Consider the following 26621-nt stretch of genomic DNA (forward strand, 5'->3'; position numbering starts at 1 on the left):
GCTGCCTCGTGTCTTCAGGGGTGTATCCTGAAGAGGTCATTTTTTACCTGCTCTGAAGCCCAAAGGAAAATGGTTCTTGGCTCCTTGGCCTTTAATCTTAGTGACTACCTGATGCCGCTAAAGCGTTTTAGGAAAGAACTTTATCTGCTGAAACTTCCTTTGGAAATCAGAATATTATACTGCAGGCCCTGAAAGGGGAAAACTATGAAGCTTGGCCAGGTGTGACACAATCATTTGATGGAGGACATGGTATGGGCCAATCTTTTTTCTTAATGAACACACTTGTTATTGTTTGGGTTTGGAGAAAAGCTATTGTTTCCTTAAAAAACGTGTATAGAAAGCTAAAAGTGTGAAATCCATTCTAGCACATTAAAAACATTTGGGTTTTAAGGTAGTATCATAGATATAAATATATCCAACTTCAAATTACTTGGAATTCTAGATTCTAAATATTTTAAGTTGACGTTAAAATGAGATGAAGTGTAAATTCACCTGTGATCCCCCCCCCTTCTGGTTCTTCAGTACATAGGATGCAAGACTGGGAGGTGACCTTTGCTAGGGACCGTTATTGCGACTGACTTCCAAGCAGTATTTTTTAGTTGCATCCCACTCTTTCAAAAAAGGAACCCTATTGTGCTCTCAATACAGATACTGAAACCTCAATTTCACTGTTGGATTTTTTTGTTTTTCAAAACATCTTTTCTACAGACAGATTCTCTAGAAGCTAGCCAACAATCCAGGCCTCACACCTGGGCTAACAGCTTCATAGTTCAAAATTTAAAAAGTCGGGTCGGAGAGAAGTGACTAAAAATCAAATGACAATGGCCAGCCCATCTGGGGAAGCGCTTCCCCACAGCGAGCAGGGGGCTTCTCGGGGACAGCGGCCCCCCAAGCCCACTACCACTGCTGCCAAGCGGCAACACGCTCACCAAGGAAGGGGCCCCCGGAGGCACACGCTCACCAAGGAAGGGGCCCCCGGAGGCACACGCTCACCAAGGAAGGGGCCCCCGGAGGCACACGCTCACCAAGGAAGGGGCCCCAGGAGGCACACGCTCCCCAAGGAAGGGGCCCCAGGAGGCACACGCTCCCCAAGGAAGGGGCCCCCGGAGGCACACGCTCCCCAAGGAAGGGGCCCCAGGAGGCACACGCTCACCAAGGAAGGGGCCCCCGGAGGCACACGCTCACCAAGGAAGGGGCCCCCGGAGGCACACGCTCACCAAGGAAGGGGCCCAGGAGGCACATGCTCACCAAGGAAGGGGCCCCAGGAGGCACACGCTCACCAAGGAAGGGGCCCCCGGAGGCACACGCTCACCAAGGAAGGGGCCCCAGGAGTTACACGCTCACCAAGGAAGGGGCCCCAGGAGGCACACGCTCACCAAGGAAGGGGCCCCAGGAGGCACATGCTCGCTAAGAGGCCACAGCAGACGCGCGCCCTGGCGGGTCGCCCGCGCCCCCGAGGCGCCGCAGTCCCACGGCTCGCGCGGGTCTGTCCGCGCCGGGACCTCCCGCCTACGCGGAGCCCTGGTGGCCGAGAGCCCGCGAGCTCAGCCCCGGGAGGATGTCTGTCTGTCTGTCTGTCTCCTCGGGGCGCGGCGCGGGGCCTGGAGGCCGGCTGCGGGCAGGGCCCCGGAGGCCGCCAGTCGCGCGGCTCCTCCGCGCTCCGCGGGACGAGGACGCGGCGAGGACTTAAACAGCGCGGGCCCTGCGGAGGGAGCCCGGGGCCGCCCGCGCCGCCCACTCACGTCCGCGGGGCCGCGAAAGGCCGCCCAGGCCCCGCGCGGCGGGCTCCCCGAGGGACCGGCCCGGGCGGTCCCCCAGCGAGGGTGCCACCTGCCGGGACGGGCACGCCGCCAGCTAGGCACTGGGGACGCCGCGAGGGCACCGTTTCGATCCCAGGAACGGCCTCTGCGCTGCGCCGCCGCCTCCCCGGGCTGCGGGGAGCGGCCCGAGGAGGACGCGGGGCGGGAGCGAGGGCAGCCGGCGGGCGGGCCGCGGCCGTTCCCGCCCGGCTCTCGCCCGGGCCGCGGCTCCGGTCACTTCCGTCAGGGACGGACGGGGCCTCGGGCGGCGGCGGCGGCGGCGGGAGCAGGCACCCGCAGCCCGCCGAGGCGCCCCGCCCCCAGAGCCCCCTCCCCGCGGCCGCCGCCCCGCCGCCCCCCCGGTGCCCGCCGGGCCGGGAGGAGGGTCGCGCCCCCGCAGCCCCCCCGCGCGCCCTCGGCCCCCCTTCCGGCCCCCTCCCCTCCCCAGCGCCCGCGGCTCCCGGCCACTAGCTCGCGCGCTTCGGGACGGACGGGGCCGCGTCCTGCAGCAGCCTCCGGGCCGGGGACGCCAGGTCAGCCCTCCCGCCCGGCCGCTGCCCGGGGCCCCTCGGGGCGCGTCCCGGGTCCGCAGCGGCAGGTCCTCCGCGGCTCCAGCCCCGCTTTCCGCGCGGGGCCGACGGCAGGACGGACTCCCGCTGCCTCCGCGCCCGCGTCTCCCTCGGCGGCGGGAAGCGCCCTCCCGCCCTGCCTCCCTCCCTGTCCCCGGCTCGGGCGCCCGGGCCCGTCGGTGTGAGAGCGCGGCCCTGGGTCCCCGCGGGGCGCTTCCCCGCCGACTGCCGGCCGGGGGGCCGGGGGGCCGAGCGGCGGCCGAGCGCTCGCCATCTTGCTGGAGGAGGAGCCGCCGCCATGCGGGGCGGGCGAGCGGGCGGGGAGCGCGGACCGGGGTGGGGGAGCCGAGGCGGCCCGGCGGCGACTCGGGCGCCCTGCGAGCGGGCAGCGGCCTAGGTAGGGCGGCCGCCGCGACGCGCCGCGACTGGCGGCCAGGGCCCGGACCCGGACCCGGACCAGGGCCCGGGGCGGGGCGGCCGGGCGGGCGGGGCGGGGCCGCGGGCCGCGGGCCGCGGGCGGGGGCGGGCGGAGTGTCGGGGAGGAAGGAGCGCCGCCATTTTGGGAGCTTCGAGTCAACAATAAAGGACCGAGGGTGAAGCGGGAGCGGCCTCGGTGGTAGGACTCGGGCCGAGCGGGGAGTTGGGTGAGGGGCGGGGGCGCGGTCGGCGGTGCGGTCGCGGCCGCGGGAAGCCCTCGCCGGCGGGGCGCCCTGAGGAGGCCGCCGCGGCCTGGACGGGCGCTGGGGAGGGAGGCCGGCGGCGCCGGGCCCGGGCGCCGGAGCGGAGTCGGCAGGGGGCCGGGGCGCGCCGCGGGGTCCGTAGGGGAGCGGGCCGCGTATTCGGAGGCGCTTTCCCGGGGCGGGGGCGGGGGCGGGGGGCGGCCGGGAGCCGGGCGGGGTGGAGGTTTCGGGTTCGAGGCGGCCCTCCAGGGGGCGGCCGGCACTGCGGTCGCGGAGGGCTCGGCTCGGACAGGGCCGGGGCTGGCGTGCGGCGGGGCCTCGTAGTCGGTAGCGAGCGGCGATGCCGGAGCCCCCGAGCCGTGGGGGAGGAGGGCTGTTTGGCCGAGGGCTCCCTTTGGGCCTTACAGGGAAACTCCATATTGTTTCCTCCCCGCGGGGCTGGTGCGTTCCCTGCTCGCGTTGCGCAGCTAGGATTGCTGGGCCCCAGCCCTTTTGTGTTCACGGTCACGGGGAGCTGGCTTGGACTGTGCGTGGTTTTTGGGGGGGGGGGGACGGGGACAGGGAGAGTAAGAAATAATTGAATTATTATTTTACAATTACGGGGCTCAAGTCATTGGCTTCTTTCCCTTACTGCTTACTCCCTTGTCTCTCCCTCAGCCCCCTCTCCCTGCTCCGTAAAACTAGTCCCTCCGACTTGCAGACCCGCCTCGGGGGAACTGCGTTGGAGACGACGGTAACTGTTTTGCGTGTAAAACTGTCAATTGCTAACTGCAATCTGGGAAGTGCTGTAATTAACTCAGCGTGGGGCTCCTCCCAGCTAGTCTACGTTTCGTTCGAACTTTTGAAAATGTAGAAATACAAGTTGCAAATCTAAACTGGGAAGAGGTAGGAGGACTGTTTCCTTTTCTGAGACAGTGCTGCAGTGCAGGTTTCAGTTTTAATTGAGGGGAGCAGTTACCACCTTCCGGTCTAGCGAGACGCCTGGGTGCGTGGTGCGCGGCGGTGGTCACACTGGGAGGCTGCGCCCTTCGTGCTCTCGCTTTGCAAGTTTTCTGGTGTGAACTCCTGGTGCTGCTGATCATAATATAAACCTGTCGATACAGGATACCATTGACTGCCTTGAACTGAAATTAGGTACCTGTTAACCACGATCTGCTTAAGTTAATCCCATTCTGGGAGACTTCGAAATAATATTTGTTTGTGTGTGTGATAATTGAGCAACTTTTCTTTTTAAAAAGACATAAGCATTTTAGAAAAACTTTATTGTTTGAGAAGCCTTGGTGTATGGCAGAAACAACACCAAATAATCTGGCGTATGTTGGGTAAGAAATGTAAAGGAGTTAAAAAGGAACAAACCCGACAGAGCAGGCCTTTATCTTCCATCTGGCCTTTGTAAATTAAGTTTTTATTTACTACATTTTAAAATAAGAATTCGGTTTTGGGAATAATTAAAAATGGAGGCGTTTAACCAGTTCTTTTTTTAAACGATTAATTAGTACTCTGGGTCTCTTGGAAAGTTTGATTAAAGTTACTAGTGTGTTCAATCTTTCACAGCGGTTTTTTTGTTTTTTTTAAAGGGCAGTGTTTTTTTTTATAATTTTTTAAATACTATTTTAAGTTAGATTACTGTTTTTAAAAAGTGTTATATTGAAATGTAGCTAAGTTTTTAGTATTCAAATTTTATGAAGGTAGCTAAAGAGTTTCTTGGCTGTTTTCAAGCAAAAGATTTTGACATGTAGACATGTTTGTATCCTTGCTTCAGTTATTGTTTTAAAGGACAGAAACTTGGAAAAAAGAAAATGCATTTTTCTTCATAAAGTTTAACTTCCGTAGTTGAAATTCATAAGGGCACAAATGGGTTTTGTATTTCTAAAAGCATAAGGTTAAGTCAAAAGCTTACATAACTCTTTGAGGATTCTCAGTTGCTGTCAGAAATAGAAAAAAATTGTCTTGCCTAGTACATAGGGAGATTTACTTAAGTTGTGAGATACTTATCTTCTGAGTTGTAATGCAATTAAATGTAGTGAATCATTGACTTAGAGAATTCATGAGGGAGGAAACTGAAGGGGAGAGATTGTCATTTGACAACTATTTTTAATTTAATCACAGTATCTTTTTACCTAATACTCTCTGGTTTGCTTTGAACTGACAATTTACAATGTCTGATTTTGGTCTCATTGTGGGTTTGGTTTTGGGTGTAGTTCATCTTTTTGTGTGTCTGTCTACTAACCTGGCTAATGATTTGATCTAAGTGCAGCTGTAGTCTTAATTCTTTAATTTAAAAGAGAGTTAAGGGAAACAAAGTTTTTTTCTAACCTTCCTGTGTTTGCTAACTTAACTTTTTCTTTGTTTCAGATTGGAGTGAATTCAGATATATAACTCAACCTCATTAGAGAGCTTTTAAAAAAAGTTGATTCGGTGCATGAGAGCAAGTTACTGCTGCTTAACCGTTCAGAGACTTACAGGTGCTTGCCTGCATTGCAATAAAGGACTCAATATTGAGCAAGACTTATATTTATCTCTTCGTTTTGGAGAGCCTAATAAACTGTATTACAGTTTCTCTACTGACTTTCAAAAGTTTTGAAGTTTGGAAGAGACATCTGTACATTTAATACAGCATGAGCACGGCGAGAACAGAGAACCCTGTTATAATGGGTCTATCCAGTCAAAATGGTCAGCTGAGGGGCCCTGTAAAGCCCAGTGGTGGCCCTGGAGGAGGGGGCACACAGACACAGCAACAGATGAACCAACTGAAAAACACCAACACAATCAATAATGGCACTCAGCAGCAAGCACAGAGTATGACCACCACTATTAAGTAAGTGTTAGCATAAGTAACATACTTGGGGGTGGGGGGACAAGGATATTTCTTTTTACTACTTTTTAATGACTATGTATACTTTAACCATTTTGATTGTAAATAGAGGGCACATGGCTTTGTTTTATGGCTAGTAGGTATTTGCAATAGAATGATGTATTTCTGTGATAATTCAGGTTTATTAAATATATAGGTACAGATGGTATATATTAATTTTGTATAGATTATATTTTGAAACATTGCTGGCTTTCATAATTAGCTGAGATTCATCTTGTTTTAGTCAGTATGGTTTTTCCTTAGTGTTATAACTGCACCTTACCCTAGTTTAAATGACACTTAACCTTTAAAAGACGGCATTTAAAAGACAGCATCATACAAACTCCATATATTTTCCAGGATCAACTGTACAAATAATGGCTTCTTTCCTTTTGCCTTTGAGAAAGAACGTATATGCTTAGGTTTCTGAGTATTTAAAGTCAATTTCAAGTTTTAAATTTAAGGATTTGCCCAGCCTTCTGAACTTCAAACATACTCACTCATAGAAAATTTATCCATAACTTTTGTTTTTAGTTTATGCAACTTTGCATACATTTTTTAAAATAAGCTTTTTCCTCTTATACACACACATACACACAATAACATGAGTTAAATATCATAGAATCTCAGGATTTTGAACTCTTGGAAACATCTCTGAATAGCCCCAATCCCCCTTGTTGACTAAAAACTTAAGGGCCTCACCTGACTGCAGAATGTTTTCTTTTAAATCTGGAAGATTGTTGGCTGCCGTTTTTTAAGTGTTCACTATAAATTATTTGAATGGTAAATACCACTCTAAAGATTCAGTTAATAGAAAATTTAAAATCAACCCATTTGAGGTTTGGCTTTAAGAATCTAGCCATATAATTGATTTTATCTCGAGAAATCTAAGATGGTGAAACTGGTTCACTAAACTATTTTGTATTATAACCCAAATCTTTTCCATGCTTAAGAAGCACTTCCAGGATATCATATAGATGGTTACTGCTGTGTGGTTCACTTGCGGCCTATAAGAATTTCCAGTAGAATTGGTTTGGTCACTGGGAGAATTGTCATTAATGCATATTCTATTATTTTTAAGGTGAATGCTTTAATTAGAATATTTTCTAAATTGTAGTTTGTCTTGACAAACTATGAATAGGCTAGCAAAATTTAGGCTATTTTTAATCCTTAAAAACAAATCTGTGTTATCCTTATGAGAGTGTTTTCTACTTAAATTCTAAATTTGAGTCAACAGTGGATTTTACTTTTTTGCTTTTCCTGGGATTAATGGTTTCTTTTCAGTTCTGTGGCTTCTATAAATCTTAGTTGAAGTGTCATCTCCATGAAGGCTTCTAGGTCCCATCAACTGTTTAGAACTCTTCTAATACTTAATCTCTATCACTTATTTTCTCATTTTATGTAGTTTGGTTTATAAATTCCTTGTGGGCAGTTTTGCATTGTGTCTATCCTCTCTACTTGTATTCAGTGCTGAACTGGACAGTGTGGTAGGCTGGCCTACTAGGATGTTCAGCTGACATGTTTTTGCTCAGAAACTTTGCTGTGGTATAGGCTGAGGCAGAAAGCTTTAGTTAGTACCCTTGGAATTGGTAGCAAATAATTACCTGTGTTTGAGTGCTTTGGATTATGTGGGACCTAGCTTTAAGTAAAGTAAGTGTTCATTTTTCTAAGTTAAGACTTGAAATGTTTTGGGAGCTCTGATTATGAGTGGCTATAATGAAAGCAGTGAAAACTTCTTTTCAAGATAACACAGTTGAAAAGCATTGTTTGCCTTATTGCCAAATTTTTTTTCTATTAGATGCTTTGGATATTATAGTAGAGGTTTTTGCCTGACCTAAAAGAGATTTTTTTAAATTATATTTTCCTTGTTTTTAATTCTCTTTCATAGTTTAAAGCATCCCAGGTAAGAGAAATGTTTATTAACAGCTAATATTGAGTTCTTATTTTACCCAGCACTGTGCTGAGTATTTTATGTAAATTATCTGATATATTTCCTTCTTTTAAAAGTTCCTCTTTATTGAAAGTATTACAGATGTCCTTTTTTAAAATCTTAACCTGTTTTATATATGAGAGAATGCAAACTTGGAAAAAATTTCCAACTGCTGCAAGGTCATAAAATTAATAAGTGGTCAGGGCTTGAACTCAGTTCTGAAACTTTGGAGCCCTTGGTTTTAACTAGTCACCAGAAGTTACCAACTCAGATGCCTGTGCCAGATGAGAGGGTACTTGCCCTATTTAAAGGGGTCAGCTGCTTGATTTTAAACTTCATTTACTAAACTCTATCAGTCTACTTCCATATAGAAATTTGGAACCAATGTTGCTAAATCTTCCAGTTTTTCAGGAAAAGCCAGAATCTGGACTTTTACACAAAATCTTCTAATTTTTTTAATATTGGTAACTAATTTAAATTAAAACACACATGATATGTAGGTTAAACAGATCGCATGGGTTCCTAATTGTGAGAACAGTTGCTCTGTTGTCACACTGTGCTGCTTCTCCTAAGATGGTTGCCCTATTCTTTTTGTTTGTTTTTAATTTTTTGAATGTCTTTATTGATCTCAGAGAGAGGAAGGGAGAGGGAAAGATAGAAACATCAATGATGAGAGTCATTGATCTGCTGTCTCCTGCACGCCCAGTACTGGGATCGAGCCTGCAGCCAGGCATGTACCCTGACCGGGAGTGGAACTGGACCTCTTGGGCCCTAGGTCTTTGCTCAGTTGCTGAGCCGGCTGGCCAGGCATATCGTATCCCCTCTAGTCTTGATATTTTTTATCCCCCCTAGACTGTTTTCTTTGTAAGAAGAGGAGTTTTTCTAAAGTTGTTTATCTCTTTTAACTATATATTTTTATATAATAGATTTTTTAAAAATTGATTCTAGAGAGAGACGGGGAGAGAGAGAGAGAGAGAGAGAGAGAGAGAGAGAGAGAGAGAGAGAGAGAGAGAGAGAGATATTGATGTGAGAGAAACATCAATTGGCTGCTTCTTACAGGCGCCTGACCAGGAAGAAACCCTGCCATCTTTTGGTGTGTGGGATGGTGCTCCAACCAGCTGAGCCCCAGTGGCCGGGGCTGTTAACTATATTCTTAAGTACATGCCAAGATATTAAACTTACTGTGCTTTTTATAACTTAATTACAATCGAGATGAGTTATCTTTGTATTACAATAGTGATGCTGTGAATTCTGATACTTCAATTTTGCTACGTTCTCTCTAGACCTGGTGATGACTGGAAAAAGACTTTAAAACTCCCTCCAAAGGATCTAAGAATCAAAACTTCGGTAAGTTGGTTGTAAATTTAACTTAAAATGGTATGGAAACTCTGCAGGTGAAGTAGTTACTTAATGCTAGGCACTGTGTGCTCATTCTTCACTTGAGATGGTTGAAATTGTGTTGTTGCTGAAATGTTTCACTATTTGGAGGAATTATTAATAATGTGTCTGCACACTGATATTTTGTTTATATGTATGTGTATCATCTAATTTATCATCTAATTTATAATGGTTTTCAAGGTATATTCTCTCTTGTTCAGTAAGATTGAGGCCAGGTGTTGTCTCTGTTTTGTGGATGAGAAAATAGAAGTTGATGGGTTAGCTCTTAGCCCAGTATTTTCAACCAGGGGGTATTTAGCAGTAGCTAGAAACATTTTTGGTTATCACAGCTGGGGAAATGCTATAAGACAGCCTCTTAAAACAGTGAATTTTCTGGTCCAAATGTCAGTTTGCTGAGCTTGAGAAACCCGATTTTGACCAGGATACTGCAGGCAGCGAGTGGTGGAGCTAGGGTTTAACGCCATGTCTTGGCAATGTTCGTTCCACAGCATGGTTCTTCCAGCCTTCCACCTGTTCCTCAGAAGAATACGAGCACAGGGTAGCCTTTCCCCCAACACAGTTTTTAACTGGCTTGTGTGTGAGAGAGAGAGTGGTTATTCTGCAGGAATAGTTGAAATACAGATCAAGATAGAGCTGATCTGCATATATTTATATTTTAAATGGGATAGAGAATTAGTCTCTCAAACAAACTTTCTTAAAGCATTCTAACAAAGGAACACAGCTATGCTTTATTCTTTTGTTGTTTTGTTTGGTTGACTAGGATGTAACCTCCACAAAAGGAAATGAGTTTGAAGATTACTGTTTAAAGCGGGAGTTACTGATGGGAATTTTTGAAATGGGCTGGGAAAAGCCATCTCCTATTCAGGTATGTTTCCCCTTTTTATCACATGTGTAATGTTATGAATGGAGCATTACCTACTTTTTGATATGTGGGATAAAATGAATCAATATTTCTCGTGTGTGTACACACCCACAAAGATACACATGCACATGCACTTTCTATGAACCTTTTAAGGGTAAATTACAAAATCATGGCCTATTACCTCTATTTCAGCGTGTTTCCTAAGAACAGAGATACTCTGTTGTATAACCATAGTGTAGTTATCTGCAGTCAGATTAACATTAATACTATATTGCTGTATCACCTGTCATTTGTAGTCTAATTTTTAATCGACCCTACAATGCCCTTTTTTGCATTTTTTCTCTTCTGTCCAAGACTCATCCTAGGATAGGGTATTGCCCATAGTTGTGTCTCTTTAACCTCCTTAATGCGCATCTCCCTGGTCTGTTTTAGTCTTTTATGACACTGACATACTAAAAACTTAGCCCCTTTCCTTTTTTAAATAGAACATTCCTCATTTTGGGTTTCTCACGTTTCCATGTGATTAAAGTTAATACATTCTTAGCCAGAATACTGTAGAAATCATGCTATGGCCTTCTTGGTATCACATCTGGATGTATATACAGTGTCTGTTTGTTTCTCATTGGTGATTTTAATTTTGATTACCCTGTCATGGTGGTGTCTGATTTTTCTACTGTATAATTGCAGCTTTTTTCCTCCACCCTTGAAACTAATCAGTCTATAGGCATCCCTTTAAGATCATGCAGAGATCTTACTCTTCATCAAAGTTTCTCCTTGAGTTTTAGCATCCATGGATGATCCTATCTCTGTTGGGTTATGATGAGTTTCCAACTCTAGGACTCCTTCCACATTTGGCCTTTTAAAGAAGAGCCTTCCCTTTTCTCCTCCTTATGTATCTTATCAGTATGGAGTCATGAATTCCTTTTTTCCCCCCAATGATATTTTTGTGCTCAGACTCCCAGATTTGGGCAGTGTGAGCTCCTTCAAGGTTGTTTTGTAATGTGCCCCCCCCCTTTTTTTTTTGGATAGACTATTTTTTAGAGCAGTTTTAAGCTCTCAGCAGTTTAGCAGAAGATAGAGATTTCCTATATACCTCTGTCCCCACTTAGGCATAGCCCTCCCTCCCACCCCCCAGTGGTCAATATTCTGGCAAGAGTTGTACATTGTGATACATTTGTTACAACTGATGACTTAGGTTGACATGTATCACCCAAAGTCCATAGTTTACTTTAGGGTTCACTATTGGTGTACACTCTGTGAGTTTGAACAAACGTATAATGCCATGCATCCACCATTAGGGTATCATCCAGAGTAGTATCACTGCCCTAAAAAAATCCCTCTGTGCTCCACCTCTTCACCCTTCCCTCCCTTCCTCTCTCCATTTTTCTTTAGCACTTCCTTTTTGGCATATCATGATACCAAGCTTATCTCTACCTACCCTGCCCCAGCCTCGGAATCAGCCATTTCTCCAAGGAGCTTTGGTTCCAGTCAGTGGGGAATAGTATTAGAGGCCAAGATCTGAGCAGTAGGTGTACTCTTTGGTCCTTGGCCCTTTCCGTGGATAGAGCAAGGGAATATACAGTATGTATGTATACATGTACATACATGTACCTAGACATAAACATGCAGTGTACATATACAGATTTGATAAACCTGTCTGTCATCTTCATGTAAGTTAAAACCGTTGCATCCAGGCTTTATTAAGGACAAACCCCAGTGACATCATTGAGCACTTTTTAATTGAGCAAACATTGAGGGGACCTAGAAAGTGTTGGATGCAGGATGTTGTGATGAACAAGGCAGAGAGGGTTCCTGCCTTCACAGTCTGGTAGGAAGGACAGCTAATTGTACAGATACATTTAGTGTAGTATTACTTTCTACTTGAAATTGCACATACGTAGCCATTAGAGGAAGATGGAACAACCTGGAAGAAGAATTCATTTATGTTCCAAGCACAGAACACTAGGATAGTGATTGCCTAGGGGTGAAAGTGTGCCTTTGTGGACAAACTGAAAGAAGTTTATTATGGCTGGAGAAAGTGTCAAGGTAAAGTTATACATCCATCATCAGATAGGCAGTGCGAGTGTAGATATTAAAAATATTTAGGAACTACTTTTCTATAATGTAGTTCATGTTAATCTAAATTATCTGTAGGAATGAAGAGCTCTTCTATAGGGACTGTATCATTCAACTTCATTATCTCTGGTACTTAGCAAGGTGCATGGCAGGAAATAGGCCCTCAAATAATCAATTGTATTTAGAAAGCTTTGGTGAAATTAATGGTTAACATATGTTAGCAGGTGAATTTGATCTGGAAAACTGCTTAACGGCACTAGATTTGCAGTCAGACTGCCCAGGTTGAATCCCAGCTCCACTGCTTTCTAAGTTGATTATTTGAGATATCTTTCTAAGCCTTGGTTTGCTGAACTATAGAATTGATATAGTATATACCATAGGCTGTTGTGAAGATTAAGTGAGGTGATTAATGTTAGTATTAAGCATACTTAATACAGTACCTAGTACATGATAAATGCTTAAGAAATGTTATGGGTTATTAGTTCATATAATAGTTTTATTGGTTCATTTAGCAGACCCTTGCTGGCTTCCATTTCCCACCTTTGTATTAAACTTTAAAATTGACTTTGTTATTTGCGCTCTCAGTGTTGGTATAGCATATAGGCAATTAATTCTCCAGCCACTTAGCCAAGGTGTTAGATACCTGAGACTACCATTCACATTGCCTTTTTCTTCACTATTGTTTTGCCTAAGAATTTGTGGAAAATACAGTAATGTCATTGTCTACCATTTGGCTGAGGATGTTGGTAGACTGTCGATACATTGGGGTGGGGGAGATGTAATTCCTCAGAAGGAAGTTGGGGTGCTAACTAAGAAAGGGAACTGGATACTAAGGAAACCAAAACACATCAAATGTATGTTGGATCAGTCCCAAGACCTTACAGTGAAACATGGACATGGAGAGCTAAGGTGGCATGATTCTGTCACCATCAGACCTGGTTAAGTTAAGGTATAACTTGAATATTATACAACTTACAAAATTAAAGTATACAGTTCAATGGTTTTTAGTATATTCACAGTTGTGCAACCAATACTACAATCAGTTTTGGAACATCTTCATCACCCTAAAAAGATTCTTTTAGCAGTCACTCCTCATTTTCTCCTAGCCCTAAGCAGCCACTAATCTATTTTCTGTCTCTGTGGACTTAACCTATTTTAGACATTTCATATAAATGGAAATTTATAGTATGTGGTAGCTTGTGGCTAGCTCTTTTGGCTTAGCATATTTTCTTAAAGGTCATCCATGTGTTAACATACCAGTACTTCATTCCTTTCTCTTGTTGAGTAATACTCCATTATCTGTCTATACCACATTTGGTTTATCCACTCATCAATTGGTAGGGCTCTTTACACTGTTGTTATGAATAATGCTACTAGGAACATTAATGTACAAGTTTTGTGTGGAGGTGCTTCACTTTGGGGGGTATATATCTGGGAGTGGAATTGGGGGTTCATATGCTAACACTGTTTAACCTTTTGAGGAGCTGCCAGACTTTTCCAAAGTGTGTACACATCCCCACTAGCATTGCATGAGGGCTTTGATTTCCCCACATCCTCACATACGTGTTGTTATTTGCAGACCTAAGTTCAAGTCCTGGTTGTAGCATTTCTTTGTGACCTTGTGCTAAACAATTAATCTCTGAGGATCCATTTTGTCAGTTGTGCAAAAAGTACCTAACTTGAAAGGATATAAATACAGCCTAAGGTGTCTAGCAGGGTACCTGGCACATGGCAGGTGTTTCGAGAATTTTTTGCTCCCTTTTCTCCTCCTCCTCGGCAGCTTCCCATTATTTCTGTCCTCTTGGGTTTCAGAGCTGTCTGAGCCTGACTTGAGTGTTCTTGCTTCATATAACCTAGTCTGCCTAGGAAACAGTGGTGAGAGACAGTGTGGATGTGCAATCACCAGACTCATCGTAATGGCTGTCATATGGGACAAAATACCAGTGCATCCTAACTTAGACACTAGCTTGCTTACTTCGTTAAAGCCTTACTTCATGTCTGTAGTGCATAAGCCCTGTCAAAGAAAGCAGAGGAATTTAGAAGTCAGTGGCCTCAATCTAAATCAAAACACATACCCAAATTGTGAGTTAGGATACCCCCAATATAATTCTACCCTGCCTGACTTCATTGAAAATTTTTATAGTTTTAAAGGACCTGGTTCAGAAAATCATTAGAAGACCTTTGGAGACCATCTAGGCCCCCACACTCTCCCCCCCCCTTTTTTTTTGCTATAGAACTGAGTAGTGTGCAGATGGTCTGTTCAAAAACCATAGAAGAGGCCCTGGCTGGGTAGCTCAGTTGTTTAGAGCGTCCTCCTGATACACCAAGGTAGTGGGTTTGATCTCCAGTTAGGGCACAACCAATGTATGCATGAATAAGTAGAGCAACAAATCAGTGTTTCTCTCTCCCTCCCCCCCCCCCCCCCCCAAAATCAATCAATTTTTTAAAAAGCCACTGAAGAGAATGAACCAGTGGCGGTAAGGTGGTAATGGGTCTCCAGAACAACGGAAGATTAACGGAGTTGACTCAAAGTACGAGGGAAGAGGTTAAAAATGGTCAAAGCCAAGGTTTCTTCTTTGACCTGCTTTACCATAATAAGCACACTGTGTAATGCTGGTTATAGGACCAAGATAACGGTATTGTCACTGGACCATTTTCAGTCTGGCAGCTGTGTCAGGTATTACCATATGGAACCAATCTCACCCCTGTGATTGGAGTTCTAGGTAGAATGAGTGTCATGATAGGAAATAGAAGTCATTATGCTTATGACTTAGATATTTCTACAATAGAAATTTTAAAGTGCTAGAGAGATTTCTTTTGGTCATTAGCTTAGGCATAGAAAGAACTAATAATTACAATGATTATGGATCTCTTTTCTAATTTATTTTCCTAATTTTTTAGTTTTAGAAATTAAAACTTTTTTTTTTAGAAACAGGAATGTTCTGCTTCCTCCCTATTTATACTTTTTCTGCCTATTTAGTTTATGTGTGTATTTAATTTTCAGTAATTGCTCAGACTCCTTCTTATTGTCTGGGAAATTTGTCCAGAGTTAATAGGAAGTATTGTTGTCTTCTGCAAAACACTAATGACAAAGCAATTTAAACAAGAAAATGAGAGTCATCCTCAGTGATGTGACCATGGATTGAGGTAACTGGAATAGATTTGATTCTCCATTTGAGCACATTTCAGGACAGAAGTTGTCTGTGAGACAGATATTGGAGGTTTATGGATATAATGAATAAATATCAAGTAGGGTCTGTGGTTAAACTTTTCCACCCTATTCCTGCTTTATGCAAGGATAAGTCGTCCAAGCTACAATTTTTCACTAAAATTGGTTTATTAGTATTAAAATAGCATATAAAGCCTTCGCTTTATGTTTGTCATTTTTTTCCTCCAGTTTTTGTGAACTGTCTTTTGCTTTTTTCTCTCTATTTATGTGTCAGCCCCAGTTTCTCCTTTCTTTGTTCTCTTTGTTGTTGATGCTCAGCTTCCTTGGCCATACACACTTACATGTACAGTTTTATTACATTGGGATACAATTTAATAAGTATTCTATGAACAGTTTTGCTAAATACTGGTTGATAATGATGTGATATTGACTGGTCCTACTAATTTACTTGGTCTTTACTTATAAAGTGCAAAGATACAAGACAGTTTAAGCAGTACCGAAGTGGTATACCTTCAGTGTATTTTCAGCGAGAATTTGCAGTTTTACTCAAGTAATTTGCATTGTCTTGTCTCTTTTAGGAGGAGAGCATTCCCATTGCTTTATCTGGTAGGGATATTTTAGCTAGAGCAAAAAATGGAACAGGCAAGAGTGGTGCCTACCTCATTCCCTTACTTGAACGGCTAGACCTGAAGAAGGACAATATACAAGGTTAGTTGTTTGTTTAAACTAAAAATAGGAGTTTAAACCTTGGAGCTATGTAGAAGATAATTTTTTTGTTGTTAGAATTGATATAATCTAGAATTACTGTTTACCCTCTTTTCACAGCTCTTTAAAGAGACTTGCAATTTATCAAAATATTTTTATAAAATATTTTGACAACAGTTTGTGTTTTTTTAAAATGTTTTTTATTGATTTCAGAGAGAGGAAGGGAGAGAGAGAAACATCAATGATGAAAAGTTATTGATCGGCTGCCTCCTACATGCCCCCTCCTGGGTATCGAGCCTGGAACCCAGGCATGTGCCCTGACAGGGAATCGAACCCTAGCCTCCTGGTTCATGGGTCCACAGTCAGCCATTGAACCATGCTGGCTGGGCTATTTTGACAACAGTTTTGACAACATTCCAGTGAGAGAGGCAAAGTTATTGCTTTATAGATAGGAGCACTAAGATCATGAGAAGTTAAATCGTCTGATGTTACTACTTAAAAACTATGGAACTGTGATTTCACTTATATGTGGAATCTGATGAACAAAATAAAATGGAAAAAAACCTGGAACTTTATTGTTTCTGTGGCAACTGTGTGCCTGCAAGTTTCTTGTAGAAACATGAACCTTTTTTCTTTAAAGCCACGTGGTTTGGGATTTTAAGAGCTTAGGCAGCAGGGAAGAACTGTTTTCATACTTGTACCCAGAGTAAGCTGATTAAGTTTTCACTTCTAAGGCGTTGTCTTAAATTTTCAGCTTTCGTGACCTATAATTGTCATTTCTCCCATCTTCACTTTACCTGCTTTATGTGATATAAATGAACCTGAGGTAGGAGTTTCCTATTTGGGTGTTTAGACTAGTGAGTCCCTTACTGAAAAATTAATAAACTTTGAGCAGGTTGCCAACTCATAGAAACCTTTAAAGGTTTGTAACCAAGAATAGAACAAGACTTACATAGCAACATTGTTGAGGAAAAGTTTGTATCTGGAACACTATAATATATATATATATTTTTTAAGGAGAGTTACTCATTTGACTTCAGAATTGGTTAGGCCTATGATAATTTAACTTTTTAATATACCTGAGTATATAGATTGTAAGGGGTGGCAGTATTTCTGTAGCTTCTTAAACTCTTAAAATATGTTCTTTTTTTCTATTTTCTCTGTTGCTTGATATTTTTTAGCAATGGTGATTGTTCCTACAAGAGAACTTGCTCTACAGGTCAGTCAAATTTGCATCCAGGTCAGCAAACACATGGGAGGGGCCAAAGTGATGGCAACCACAGGAGGAACCAATTTACGGGATGACATTATGAGGCTTGATGATACAGGTAGGAAATAACTGATATAAGGTGGCCTAGCTCTCTTAAGTGTAATTTCATGTACAGGTGTTTCCTTTCAATAACTTATTAAAAAATTGTTTTAAGAATAAGGGCCCTGGTTGGGTGGTTCGATTGGGTGGTTCAGTTGGTTGGAGTGTCGTCCAGTGCACCAGAGTTTCGGGTTTGATTCCTGGTCAAGGCACACACCTAGGTTGTGGGTTTGATCCCTAGGTACGGGAAATCAATTGATGTTTCTCTCTCTTCCCCCCCTTCCTCCTTTCCCCTCCCTGTCTCAAAATCAAAAAAAAAAAAAAAAGGAACAGAAACATTGTAGTAGAAAAATGAATAAAGGAAATGACAGTCTTATCCAAGAAAAAAGACAAATTGACAGTAATTGAAGCGGTATTCAACCTTATTTTTAAAATGTAAATAAAAACAGCAAATTGGTATTGTGCCTTTCTGATTGGCAAGACCAAAAACATTGGTAACCAATAATGTGAGTTTGTGACAAAATAGCCTGTTTTGCAACATAGTGGGCAAGATGGCATATTTCAAAGTTATAAATGTATATTTTCAAGAATCTTTCTTGAAGAAAAAATTGGGCAAATGCAAGGTTGTTCACTACAGTGTGTTTTTGTAGTACATCTTTGAAAAATTGGGACAACCTAAACATCAGAGGATAGCCTGAATGGAATTCCACACAGCCATTAAAGAATGAAGCTGATCTGTATTCATTTTATGAAGAGTTCTCCATGATACATTATTGTGTGAAAAAAACAGATGAAACACCAAGAGTGAGATCCACTTATATATAGAATTATACATAGAATATTAGTCAGAATTTCATATAATTGTCATCAGATTAATTACTGTATTCTTCATACTGCAGTTATTTAAAATGATTATCTCATTTGATCCTTATAACCATCTTCTTAGGACCATTGCTCTAGTTGAGAGCCTGGTGTGCCTTTTGTTGTTCATTAGGGATTGTCCTAAGACAAGGAAATACGCCCCTTATTTGGAGCAGGTGATTTGGGAACCTTTAGCCCACCACATGTAGAGGTGAAACAAACAAGTATTCTCTTAGCCAACCTAAGATGAAATGGAAATCCATATCCTAAAACACATCTTTACCTCTTTGTACTGCAGTAGTCCCCCCTTACCTGGGAGAGAGATGTTCTAAGACCCCCACTCCCCCAGTGGATGCCTGAAACAGGATAGTACTAAACCCTATATTGTACTATGTTTTTTTCACACACACATGCCCCTATGATAAAAAGGTTAATTTATAAATTGGTCACGGTATGAGATTAACAATAGTAACTAATAATAAAATGGAACAATTACAGCAGTATACTGTAATAAAAGTTAAGAGGATTTGACCCCTCTCTGTTCATATCTGTCACGCACAAATGTAAGCACTTTATGCACTGTGGCCGTAACTTTGACAGTTTGAGGTGCAACAGCAAAACTAGCACAAGCTGCTTTTTCTTCACAATTTCATGGATAGAAGGCTGATTCTTGTTATACATCTTAGCAAACTGAACATAGTTTTTTTTGTTATGTTGAGAACTTCCACCTTTTCACTTAAAGGAAGCATGTTCCAGCTTCTCTTTGGCACACCCAAATTGCTAGCATCACCTCTCTTGTGCTGGCCATTTAATTAAGTAAAATAAGTGTTGTTTGAACACAAGCACTGAGGTACAACAGTCTGACAACCTAGATGGCTCCTGAGTGACTTAGCAGGTGGTTAGTAGATACACCAGACAGGGATGATTTACGTCCTGGCAGGACTGAGCGAGAAGGTGAGTTTTTATCACTACTCAGAATGGCTCGAAACTTGAAGCTTATGAATTGTTTATTTCTGGAATCTTCCATTTAATATTTTTAGATTGCATTTGACCATGGGAAGTGAAACTGGGGATAGGGAGGGACTATTGAATTCCTACCTCTACAACAATGTTTCTGATTAAAAAAATGTATATACATTTTAAAGGTTTATATATGTATACAAACCTTTACTGCATCCTTTTTGCCAAGCTAAAATTAATGAGAGCCCTGGCCGGTTTGGTTCAGTGGTTAGAGCATTGGCCTATGGACTGAAGGGTCCTGGGTTCAAGGGCACGTACCTCAGTTGCGCACTAGATCCCCAGCCCCAAATAATAGAATTAATGAGAATTCATGTTTTCTAATCTTGTGTAGTGCACGTGGTAATAGCTACTCCTGGGAGAATCCTGGATCTTATCAAGAAAGGAGTAGCAAAGGTTGATCATGTCCAGATGATAGTATTGGATGAGGTAATGTCTCTTCATTTGGAAAGATGCTATTCTGTATTATTCTGAGCTTTGTTTATAAAACTGTTGGCGAATGAAGCAAAGGTTCTTTGTGTTTTATGACCTCCTACTAAACACATGACTTTTGTCAGTTCAGACTAATTTGCTTATAGATGATAGGCATTTATAGGAATAGTTCAGTCTTGTGCCTTTTTAGGATGCCAGATAGTTTGGGTTTTATTTTTCCAAGATGAGAGGTTGTTGAATAACCTTAAACCAAGGTCATTCTAAGTCTCTCTCCATTCAGTGATACATCTTAAAAGGCATGTAATGTCTCTAACCCCTCATTTAGTATATAATACTTTGTATTTGTTTTTTTGGTCTGTGTTACATGTGTTATCTCACCAGGAAGTAAGTGCCTTTTAAGAATTTAACTCTGTGTCCTTGGGCTCTGGTAGCGTTTATACATACAGTATGTTAATATATTGAAATAAAGTTACTTTTCTAGTTGGTCTGCCTTTTAGATAGCTACATCAGGTTGATCATGGTCTAATTCAGATGAGGCTTTCTTGGGTGTTTTTTTGTGTTTTTTTTTTTGAGTAATGAGAGAGAACATTTATTCACTGTGTGCTAACACTAAGTGCTTTACATGTTTTTCTTAAGTTTAATTTTTGCAACAACCTTGTAAGATAAGTATCCTGTAGAGTAGTTACTACAGTGAGTACAAACACCCTAATTTAAAAGTTGTGGAATGTGAAGTGTTGATTGGTAAAGCAACCTTCCAACATAGTAAATAAATGAAGGAAACAAGGTTTCAATCCAGGTAATTGGACTCTGCAGCCTGTACTTTTAAGCAGTATAGCATACTGCCTCTTTAATGGAAATCACATTAAAATTCTGTTATGGATGTACAAGGATTCTATCTGTCTGGGGTTCCCCCCTACCCCCTGAAGATGGGTATTACAGACCTCTCCCCCTTCTGAATCGCTGGACTTTAGTCTTGGTGCTGTTGGATTATGTGGTGTTGTAGAGAACTTGATGTTCACAACCAGGAACGTTCCCTGAGTGCTCTTGTTAGATGATGGCTTGTTAACCAAGGACCTTGACATTATTTGATTATTTTTAAAATGGTCTTCTCTTTGTACTGCAGGCAGATAAGTTGCTGTCACAGGATTTTGTGCAGATAATGGAGGATATTATTCTCACGCTACCTAAAAACAGACAGATTTTATTATATTCTGCTACTTTCCCTCTTAGTGTACAGAAGTTCATGGTGAGTATAAAACAGATGTACTTGGAAGCAGTGCCATCCTCTTGCCTGTGAACATACCTTTGTTTGTAATTTACATCTTATTTATCAGTCTATACTTTGGGCTGATTATTTCACGTTTTGGCTGTTTCCCTTTTTTTTTTAGCTGATCATTTATGGTTTGTGCATAAATTAACTGAATTTTTTAAAAGCTATAATAGTAATTTGATTAAATTATTCATCGTTCACTTAGTTTTTGGTGTCAGGCTGACATAACCATTGATGCTAGATAACTTGATTACAGCATAATGCTGTACACAAAGTACAGAATAGTAACTTAGCTACGTATATGACTGTTGAGATCTCCCATTTTATTGTAATTTATTTCTTCCATAACAGATTATGTATATTTGTTTTGAAGAGAGCTGCATCCTTATCAAGAGTTTATCAGACAGATGTATAGGATATACTTTGAGTTTAACAGATACACTCTGCTTTCACTTAAGAATAAAACTTCTTTTTTCAGAATTCCCATTTGCAGAAACCCTATGAGATTAACCTGATGGAGGAACTAACTTTGAAGGGAGTAACCCAGTACTACGCATATGTAACTGAGCGCCAAAAAGTACACTGCCTCAACACGCTTTTCTCAAGGGTAAGTAAGAGGTTTCAGCTGCTGAAAGTTTTCCATTACTTAACCCAAGAAGACAGACAATATTTATTTAAATATGTTTTTATTGATTTCAGAGGAGAAAGGGGGAGAGAGAGAGGTAGGAACATCAATGATGAGAGAGAATCATTGATCGGCTGCCTCCTGAACACCCCCTACTGGGAATCGAGCCAGCAACCCAGGCATGTGCCCTGACCGGGAATTGAACCACGATCTCCTGGTTCATGAGTCCACGCTCAAACCACTGAGCCATGCCAGCTGGGCAAAAACAGGCAACTATCAGTTTCACTGTCACTTTAAATGTTAAAAAAATGTCCTTAGCTTTTCCTAAAAGGCAGTTTCAGTTGAATAGGGTATAATTGACAAGTCACAGGCACTTTTAATTTAATTCTAAAATAGTCTGACCTTAATTACAGTTGATCCTCATTATTTGCACTAATTATAGTCAGTCCCCATTATTTACAGATTCTGTATTTGCAAATTCGCCTACTTGCCAAAATTTATTTGTCACGACAAATCAGTACTTGCTTGCTCTCGAGGTCATTTGTGGACATGCAGGACACGGTGAAAAGTTTGAGTCACTGTGCATATTCCCGACTGAGGTCAAACACGGCAACACGGCCTTCTTGTTTCAGTCCTCATACCATATACCATTGTTCTTTTCATGGCCTACCTAATCCCCTTTTTTTTTTTTTTTTTTTGCATTTTTGTGCCCTTTTTTGTTCATCTCATTTTTTAAAGGCGCCCTTAAGCATAGTGCTAAAGTGCTGTCTAGTGCACCAAAGTACAAGAAGACTGCTTTGCAGAGAAAATGTGTATTAAACTTTGTACAGGCTTGAGTTATGGTGCTGTTGGCCATGAGTAAATAAGGTGTCTTTAAACAGTAACAAGGTTTTCTATTGATTCATTGATGAAACACTCATCACCAGCCCTGGCCGGTGTGGCTCAGTTGGAGCGTCCTCCCATGCACCAAAGGTGGCAGGTTTGATTCCAGGTCAGGGTATACACTCAGGTTCCAGGCTTGATCTCCGGTCAGGGCACATGAGGGAGGCAGCTGATGGATGTTTCTCTCCCCTTTCCTCTCTCTAAAATCAATTTTTAAAAAAAACAAAAAACTTATGACCAGAGGCTCACGGGAACTACCCTGTGTTTCTTCTAGGAGCAGTGGTTCTGTATTCTCTAATTTAGTGTTTGTAGCAACTTGAAAGAATATAACTGCCACAAATGATGAGAATTGGCTGTATTTTACTCTTGTTGGCAATCGTGTGCCCTTATGAAATATACTCTACTACAATTAAAATTATGTTATCTACAGATAATAAGTAAATGAATAGTATTTATAATTTGGAGAGTTTTGCATCTTTTGAATCATAAGACTAAGTCATAGATTATGGTTTTAACATTTATTTGCCAGTCAATATTTTCAAGATGTGCAAAGTAAATGTGTGTTTTTTCAAAACCCTTATGTCTTTTTTCCCTGTGTTCAGCTTCAGATAAACCAGTCGATCATTTTCTGTAACTCCTCTCAGCGAGTTGAATTGCTAGCCAAGAAGATTTCTCAACTGGGTTATTCTTGCTTCTATATCCATGCTAAAATGAGGCAGGTGAGTATAAAACTAGAATGTGCACAGATTTTTAAAATACGTTTTTCTAAGAATCTCTTGGGTTTTGTTTTAATGCTCCTCCAAATTTTGAGTTTAAGAATAAATTATTCGCCCAGTTGGCGTGGTCCAGCGGTTGAGCATTGACCTATGATCCAGGAGATGGTTCGATTCCTGGTCAGGGCACATGCCCAGCTTTTGGGCTTGATCCCCAGTAGGGGCGGGTAGGCATCAGCCGATCAATGACTCTCATCGTTGATGTTTCTCCCCCTTATTCTCTCTGAAATCAATAAAGACATGTTAAAAAAAAATGAAAAAATCAATTATTCTTTAGTAGGTGAAGGACCCTACATTTTTAACCTCTTGGAGGCTCAGTTTTTTAACTATGAAATAGGGGTAATAATCTCACAAGGAAGATTGAAATGATGTACTGATGTTTGTCAGTTGTCAAGCGTAATAACAGATGTGAGACTTTATTACTTTCTTTCCCTAGGTAATCTCTAGGTTTACACTATTTAATATAATAATCTCTAGCCACATGTGGCAATTTGAGTTAAAGTGAAATAAAATTTACAATTTCATTTTACAATTTACAGTTACACCACATTTCAAGTGCCTCATAACATGTCACAAGCAACTACAGTTTTCGACAGTACAGCTACAGTACATTTCCATTATTGCAAAAGGTTCTCTTGGACAACACAACTCTATTTTTTAATCTTTCTGTGTACCACCTCAGCTCAGATATTTTTCCCATTACTATTTGCCTTAAGAAAAGGATGGGATCTCTAAATTTCTGAACTTGATTTAGCAGAGAATAAATTCAAAACTAAGGACATTTCGTGTGTGTACTAACTATAACTGAAATTGCAGGAAAAGAAAGCAGTTTCTATAGACTTGTCAAGGTTAAGAACTTAGTCAACTCACATTTGGTTTTCAAAGAAGCTTAATGTCATGGATCAGATACCACCATGTAGGCACCTAGTAATTAGAAATTATCACAGGAAATGAATGTATTAAGCTGAGGAGAATATTTAAAATGGAAGACTGTTGTGCTGAAAAGATGAGCCAATGCCTGGCTGGATGGCTCAGTGATTGATCATCACAGTTCGATTCCTGGTCAGGGGCTTAATCCTAGTGGGGGGCGTGCAGGAGGCAGGGATCAGTGATTCTCTTTCATCATTGATGTTTCTGTCTGTCTCTCCCTCTCCCTCTCTCTGAAATCAGTAAAAACACACTAAAAAAAGAAGAAAGAAAAGATAAGCCAGTTTACCAGATGCTAGATTTATCACTTTTCCTAGTCATTGTATATGTTTTTGTTTTGTTTTTTTAATTGGAAAGTAGCTAGTTTTAGTTTTTGTATATAATTACTAAAAAGGTAAAGAGATGATGTTTTGGTCAAGCCAAGCTTTTGGCATCATCTGTTTGAAACATTTTTAAAGTGTATATATACAAAAACATGGTGAAAATTGTCACTTAAAATCCACCCCAGCAAAAACTATAAATACCTTTGTGTTAAAATAAATGCTACATATAGATATCTATTAGTTGCTTATTTATTCCCATGGGAAACCAGTTTGTGGTGGTTTTTTAACCTTTTTAATATATGTATATTGTGAATTGGCTCATCTCTCATTTGTGTAAACAAATTTTGTATAGGAGAAATAGTGGGAAATTTTGGGCTATGTGTATGAGTTTTAATCATTTGATTAATGCATTGCTTTGTGCCTAGGAACATCGAAATCGTGTCTTTCATGATTTCCGAAATGGCTTATGCCGCAATCTTGTTTGCACTGGTAAGTATTTTCTATTTCTTTTACCCATTGCTTTTTCCCTAGTTCTGCTCTGCTTTTCTTCCATATTACTTAATAGGAGCCTGTGACATAGCCTAGCTCACCCTAGTACCACTTCTAGAAGTTCTGAAGTTGAGAATGAGCTGTAGTTAACTCCTGAAATTAGGTTCCATATCTGAAACTGCAGAAGACTTCTTCTGGCGCTCATGCCTTACCTACCTTTTCAACCAATTTTGGAATTTTTGTGTTTTCTGAATAGTTTTAGCATACAGGAGTGAATTACATATAGCATACACAAAGTGAATCCTATTATGAAGCCATCTATGTTTTAGAAGTTGTTTATTGTAGCTTTAAAAATTTTTTTTTGCCAGTAGCGGACTAGTCAGAATTTTGTTGTATTTTCAGTACATGAAGAAAAACGCCAGGGAGGGAGGTGGACAATCAGATTAGACAAAGCAAATGGATTCGGTATCCTCCCATCTTTTACTAGGAATATAATTTTATATTGGTATAAGATTAATAATCTGGGTAGAGAGAACCTAGAATTTTTAAAAATCATTGAGGTATACACAAAGTTAAACCGTAAGTATATTATTTGAATTTTTACATGTGTATTCATATCAAGATTTAAAGTATTTCAAGGTTTGTGTTTTTAAAAATGATGCTGTAGAAAATAAACTTCAAAATTTTCTAGCAGAATATTAAATTTATTAATTTACAAGAGTTTAAAAAAGGAGTCTATCAAATGTCTTTGATATCTGATAGATAAGAGCCTATCAAATATCTTGCATACCTACCTTCCCATTTATCTTGTTTCTCTGCCTTACACTTGAAGGAAAGTTAATATAGCTGTGAATTAATACATTTATGTTCACATTTATAAACATTTTTACCTTTAAATATATTGTAGTATTCAAAATAGAAAATATTTGGTTAAGTGGAAAGAATACTAGACTCCTAGAATTTTAAGACTACGGCCCAAGTCCTACCTTTGTTTTAGCCCTAACCATAAGACCTTAGGCAACTACCTCTTTCTTCTATGGCATTTTTAAATCTGCAAATGGGGATGCTTTAACTGAATTCTGGACAAGTATTTGTTGTAGTTTATTCAAAAAATATTTATTGAGCCCAGCCAGGCGTGGCTCAGCGGTTGAGCATTGACCTAGGATCCAGGAGATCAGGGTTTGATTGCCGGTCAGGGCACATGCCCGGGTTGCGGGCTGCATCCGATCAATGACTCTCTCATTGAGGTTTCTATCTATCTCTCTTCCTTTCTCTCTCTGAAATAAAGATATATTTAAATATATATATACATATATATGTGTGTATATATATTGGTATTCAACAAATGTTTACTCTTTGCTAAATACTTGGCTAGGTGCTGCGAAAATATTTGCTCCCCAATTTTATGTAACATGTATTTTACCACATTAAAAATTTTTAAAGTGTATACATGCTTCCTATATTTGGGGAGCCTATAATCTAGATGAGGAAATTATCAGTGAAATGTTTAGAATTGTTGAGCAAATTTGGAATGTATAGGCAAATGGAAGGTGTCATTTGCTATTAAGCATTTCCCTGTTTGAGAAATACATTTTTTCTTAATTTTATTTATTGATTTTAGAGGGGAGGTGGGGAGAGAAACATCAATTTGTTGTTCCAGTTATTTATGCA

At 41.3% G+C, this 26621-nt stretch overlaps 1 protein-coding gene across 5 annotated transcripts in view; it reads left to right on the forward strand.

Moving 5' to 3' along the window:
* The first annotated feature begins 2231 nt into the window (after positions 1 to 2231).
* DDX6 (DEAD-box helicase 6) overlaps positions 2232 to 26621 on the forward strand; it is a 29316-nt gene continuing 4926 nt past the window's right edge. The window contains exons 1-11 of one of the 5 annotated variants that reach the window (XM_087821500.1): positions 2232 to 2332; positions 5404 to 5866; positions 9116 to 9179; positions 9991 to 10095; positions 15916 to 16045; positions 17224 to 17370; positions 19564 to 19658; positions 20785 to 20907; positions 21410 to 21538; positions 23041 to 23157; positions 24887 to 24950. In XM_087821500.1, the coding sequence (XP_087677626.1) occupies positions 5667 to 5866; positions 9116 to 9179; positions 9991 to 10095; positions 15916 to 16045; positions 17224 to 17370; positions 19564 to 19658; positions 20785 to 20907; positions 21410 to 21538; positions 23041 to 23157; positions 24887 to 24950 (1174 nt within the window). In that variant the 5' untranslated portion in view covers positions 2232 to 2332; positions 5404 to 5666. Of the gene's footprint in view, positions 2333 to 2722; positions 2766 to 2908; positions 2985 to 3792; positions 4183 to 4462; positions 5867 to 9115; positions 9180 to 9990; positions 10096 to 15915; positions 16046 to 17223; positions 17371 to 19563; positions 19659 to 20784; positions 20908 to 21409; positions 21539 to 23040; positions 23158 to 24886; positions 24951 to 26621 lie in introns of those variants that run through there. The other 4 variants (XM_087821501.1, XM_087821499.1, XM_016207694.2 and 1 more) reach the window with 4 other exon arrangements.

Source organism: Miniopterus natalensis, chromosome 11 (genome assembly GCF_054644295.1).
Source record: "Miniopterus natalensis isolate mMinNat1 chromosome 11, mMinNat1.hap1, whole genome shotgun sequence".
In the NCBI taxonomy this organism is placed as follows: domain Eukaryota; kingdom Metazoa; phylum Chordata; class Mammalia; order Chiroptera; family Miniopteridae; genus Miniopterus; species Miniopterus natalensis.